This window comes from Herpailurus yagouaroundi, unplaced genomic scaffold (assembly GCF_014898765.1).
Source record: "Herpailurus yagouaroundi ecotype Mexico unplaced genomic scaffold, PumYag 77, whole genome shotgun sequence".
NCBI classification, from domain to species: Eukaryota; Metazoa; Chordata; class Mammalia; order Carnivora; family Felidae; genus Herpailurus; species Herpailurus yagouaroundi.
Genome location: NW_024412388.1, coordinates 48,918,133 through 48,923,531, shown reverse-complemented (window position 1 = coordinate 48,923,531; position 5,399 = coordinate 48,918,133). Strand labels below are relative to the sequence as shown.

At 47.5% G+C, this 5,399-nt stretch overlaps 1 protein-coding gene across 2 annotated transcripts in view; it reads right to left on the bottom strand.

Moving 5' to 3' along the window:
• HOOK1 (hook microtubule tethering protein 1) overlaps positions 1-4,876 on the bottom strand; it is a 73,338-nt gene extending 68,462 nt beyond the window's left edge. Inside the window, exon 1 of one of the 2 annotated variants that reach the window (XM_040470422.1) lies at positions 4,662-4,876. In XM_040470422.1, the coding sequence (XP_040326356.1) occupies positions 4,662-4,724 (63 nt within the window). In that variant the 5' untranslated portion in view covers positions 4,725-4,876. The remainder of the gene's footprint in view (positions 1-4,661) is intronic. The other variant, XM_040470423.1, reaches the window with a different exon arrangement.
• Positions 4,877-5,399: the final 523 nt, after the last annotated feature.

Sequence of the window (5,399 nt, the reverse complement as noted above, 5' to 3'; positions counted from 1 at the left end):
CTTTCTTTCTTTCTTTCTTTCTTTCTTTCTTTCTTTCTTTCTTTCTTTCATTCTTTTTTGAGAGAGAGAAAGAGAGGGAGAGAGGAAAAGAGAGTGTGTGCTGGGGAGCAGGAGAGGGAGACAGAGAATCTTAAGGCAGCTCCATGCCCAGCGCAGAGCCAGGTGTGGGACTCAATCTCATGAGATCATGTCCTGAGCCAAAATGTCCTGATCATGTCCTGAGCTGAGATCGAGAGTCAGAAGCTTAACCAACTGAGCCACCCAGGTGTCCCATAAAATAAAACTTCTTAATAACTGCCAAAAGAGCCGCAGCAACTTCTTACTCAACGTGTCTCTGGATGCAAGGGAAACAAAAGCAAAAATGAACTACTGGGACCTCATCCAAATAAAAAGCTTCTGCACAGCGAAGGAAACAATCAGCAAAACTAAAAGGCAACCGACAGAATGGGAGAAGATATCTGCAAATGACATATCAGACAAAGGGTTAGTATCCAAAATCTATAAAGAACTTACCAAATTCAACACCCAAAAAACAATCCAGTGAAGAGATGAGCAAAAGACATGAATAGACACTTCTCCAAAGAAGACATCCAGATGGCCAACGGACACATGAAAAAATGCTCATCACTCACCATCAGGGAAATACAAATCAAAACCACAAGGAGATACCACCTTACACCTGTCAGAATGGCTAACACTAAGAACTCAGGCAACAACAGATGTTGGCGAGGATGTGAGAAAGAGGATCTCTTCTGCATTGTTGGTGGGAATGCAAGCTGGTGCAGCCACTCTGGAAAACAGTATGGAGGTTCCTCAAAAAACTAAAAATAGAACTACTCTACAACCCAGCAATTGCCCTACTAGGTATTTATCCAAGGGATACAGGTGTGCTGTTTCAAAGGGACACATGCACCCCCATGTTTATAGCAGCACTATCAACAATAGCCAAAGTATGGAAAGAGCCCAAATGTCCATCGATGGATGAATGGATAAAGAAGATGTGGTACACACACACACACACACACACACACACACACACACACAATGGAGTATTTCTCAGCAATCAAAAAGAATGAAATCTTGCCATTTGCAACTATGTGGATGGAACTGGAGGATATTATGCTAAGTGAAATTAGTCAGAGAAAGATAGATATCGTATGACTTCACTCATATGAGGGCTTTAGGAGACAAAACAGATGAACATAAGGGAAGGGAAGCAAAAATAATATAAAAACAGGGAGGGGACAAAGCATAAGAGACTCATAAATATGGAGAACAAACAGAGGGTTACTGGAGGGGGTGTGGGAAGAGTAATGGGCTAAATGGGTAAGAGGCATTAAGGAATCTACTCCTGAAATCATTGTTGCACTATATGCTACCTAATTTGGATGTAAATTAAAAAATAAAATTAAAAAAAAAAACGCCAAAAGAGGCATCTCTGTACTAATCAGGTTTTCTTAATGACCTCTCAAATTCTATTAATGTTGGTTCTATTGTCCTAGAACACTGTCTAGTGCTGAAAGAACAGAGTTTACTACCAGCTGTCTTCTCACCTCCATGATTTAGCCCCATCATAACTTTTTAATCTTTTATCTCCTACTACTTCCCCTCAACATGTAACATTACTTACTATGGTAGGGAGCACATTAAGAAATGAGAGATATCATGACAAGGATGTGCCTTCATTACCTCTTTTTGATCTACTGCCGAAGAAGACCATTTACATTACTTCCAGGGTTTCTTCCCTGTGTCTAGAAAATTCATTTCCCCTGATTTCTACTTGCTGAAATCCATCAATCCTCTATCATACTGTTAAAAGTTTACGCCAGGTATCTACAAGAACGTACATCCTTAATGGTGAAATACTGGTCTCTGAGGTCAGGACCAAAACAAGGATATGGACTATCACCACTTTGATTCAATGTTGTATTAGAGATCCCAGCCAGTTGTTGTTCCTGGGAATACAGCAGAAAACAGGTCACAAAGGGGCTGTGACCCCATGGAGCAAATAGGCTGACTTCAGAAAGTGTTAAGTGTTACAGACTCATAGAAAAGGGGTGACAGGTTATAAAGAGATAGGACTGGAGGACAGGTAAGTCATTCACTGTTACTGACTCTGAAAGATGACAACAGATCCGAGAACTGAATGGTGAGAAGAAGTCAGTCACTCACTAGACAGAGATTATTCTGGGTAGAGGAAAGTATAATTAAGAAGCGCAGATTCCTCAAGAAATAGAAAGTCAGTGCAGCATGGTGGGCATGGAGGACTTGGGGCATCGGGAGAGTTTGGGAAAACCTGGAGAAGTGAGGTGACATCAACAATGCAGTGGCTGGCAAAGGCAAAGACAGATACCAACGTTCACTGGAAATCATCTGGAGAGGTAAAGAGAAGCCAAGAGACAGGTACCCAAGAAACTAAGGCAGAAGATGATCTCACAAAAGAACCATCAAGTAAGATAAGGATAATAAAGAATAGTTACGAGTTTGCCAAATCCAGTAGGTGAAGGCCTACTAAAAGAAGAATCTCGTGTGCAGTGGGTTGAGAAGTGAATGAAAGTTCAAGTATAAAGGATGAGTATACAAAACTCAAATAATTTGACTGCAGAGGGAAGGGGAAACAGAGTGTGGTTTTAACAGGGAGTGGTGGCTCTTTGTTTTCTTTTTAAGATAGGGAAGATTTAAGTAAGTTTATGTGTAAAGAGGAAGGATCCAAAGGAGAGAAAGAGTGAAATGAAAAAGCAAAGTTTTAGAAGAGGTAGAAGGGATGGGATCTAGAGCTAGGGTCAAGATAAGGAGGAGATCACATTTCTGAGGGGAGAAAAGTTGGGGGTTCAAACAGGGTAGTGGTAGAGGTTTGCAAAGACAAATGTGAGGTGATCTGTGTGGTTGTTCTTAGTCTTTATATAGCTGGGCATTGTTATGGGAGCAAGTAGATTTGTCTGTAGAGCATTTTTAAAGGCAACAATCTGCACAGTAATTCCATTTTCTCCAGTGTTTCAGCAGCCTTAGAACTGGAGAAGCAAATAACCTACTATGTCATCTATAGCATTTTTGCAGTTTTTAATGAATTTTGCCTCTCATTATAAAAATACACAGCTCTGCCTACCACTCCAAGAAAAAATGGAAAGTTCCTTGATTATTCTTGATATGTCTTCCTCAGTGCCTTGAACAAAGCAGGAACTCAATAAATACTGGCTAAAAGAATGGGTATAGTACATAGTATTTTAAAACATTGCAATACAATTCAAAAACATCCTTTACTTCACCACCTCATATAAGTCAATGACATCACAAAGACGAAGTTTACTACTTAAGTCAGATGTTTAGAGCAATAATGTAACAGATTAGGATACCCCCTTTAATTAGTCACTTGTTTTAGCAAAACACATCGCTAAAAGTAATGTTGCCTTATTTCATGAGAGTCTTAAAACACAGCATCTCAACCCCAATACTTACTCTAAATGAAAATAAGGATGAACAGTTAGCTAACTGCTTTTAACTCAGAAGCCCTATATACCTGCATTCCACTTATAACCAAAGCTATTTACCTCTAAACTGTAAAAGTTGCTTTACATCACGGTCATTTCCAACAGACTTCATACACAGCCAGAAACCTTCTCTGATTTCTCATTGTTTTGAATCACTCAAATGAGGAGATCGCTAGAGAACAGCATCAACCGAATATCACCTCCTGATCCAGTCTGTTTACATTCCATTATGCACACACTCATCCACACACAACCAAACAACTAGTTTAGGGATGGGCACCATCAACAGCACCCTGTGGACAGACCATCAAGCACCAACCTTGCCCAATGTGGGTTGGAAGCTACACCTGAATTGCCAGCTCTTTGGCGCTGAGCACCTCCAAAAGGTGAGACATCGCTTTACTGACGGGAATACTGGGGGCAGATCCTGTCTGTCCAAATACCACAAAAATTAATTAGAAATACCAAACACGCACCAAGTGCGAATGAAAATGCCAAGTCTTTTTCTTGAAAGAAAATGCTGTCCACTGGAGGAGGAAAAGGGGGGGGGGTGCAGCAAGAAAAAAGGAATAGGAGCCCCCACCTCCAACATATCAAGTGTGTGCAAATATCCCTTCGAAACGACTTCTACAGAATCGGAGGTCCTGGAGGAGCTCTGATCCAGGAACCAAAACCACCTCTTGGCCACCTGTGTCCAAGCAGAGCAAAGTGGTTTGGATAGGAGGGGAGTTTCGGAGGGGGCCTCCGCTCCCAAGTGGCACAGAGGTCCGTACAGGAAAGCTGTTCGGCAGACAGAAGGCGAGAGAGTCGGCAGTCCGGGGAGGAGAAAATGGGGGCAGCGAAGAGCAAAGGGGATGGACGCCTGGCTCCAGCCACAGCTGTCACAAGCTAGATAGATCAAGGCAGTAAGACGAGCCTCCTCCGGCCCCAGCTCCGGAGCTCCCTTTACCTGCCCCTAGTCCCCAGACACAAACATACAACACCCACACGTACACACCTGCCCCGCGACCCGCAGGTGGCACTCTCGCGGTCAAGGGCGACAGGAGATTCGGAGGGCGACGCGCCGAGTCCGCGGCGCAGGTGGCCCGGCTACTCCTGAGGCTCACCTGCGGAGAACCGGGGGCCCGGGGCAACTCGCCTCGGCCCCTCGGCCCCCCGCCCCCTCGTACTCACCCAGATGATGAGGCTGTCGCATAACGGCAGCTCGGACTGCGGAAGCGGCTGCGTCTCTTCCATGGCCGGGGCCGCCGTCGACTACGCCGCCGCTGGCACCGACACCTCCCTCCTCCCCGCGCTCCGCCAGGAGCCGGCGTCGACGACCTGCTCGCCGGCCGGGAAAGCTCGGTAGCCAGGCCCAGCGCCCGCGCGGCTCACGCGCGAAGCCTCGCGCGGCCGACGTCGCCGGCGTAACCCCCTCCTCGCCACCGCCCCCGTCCCCGCTCCGCCCCGCTCCGCCGTTCGCCCCCTGCCGGGTCCGGCCCGGCTGCGCGGCTCTGCACCTGAGCCCCGCCCCCTCCTGCCCCTTCCCCGCCCCTCCCGCCCCTCCCGTCCTCCCCCCCTCCTTCCCTATCCCGCACACCTCTTCCCGCCGCACTGAGTGACCAGGGCGCGCACCAGTCACAAAGAAAGTAGGTGCTCGAGAGGGGCGTGCGGGGCGGGAGGGGGCGGGAAGAACGGGGATAGGTTGCGCAGGAGGGATTGCTGATTGGACGCACCCTCTTGGCTCCGACCAATCAATGTGAGACAAGACAGCCTCCGGGAGGGAGCGCGGGAGGGTGGGAAGGGGTTTGTGACCTGGCAGGTGCGGTGGGGACGGGGGCGGGGAGCGCGCGTGCGCGGCTGGGCGATGTAGCGGCTGAAGCTCACGCTGCCCCAAGGGCAGAGGAGGCCGCGGGGGGGGGGGGGGGGGGT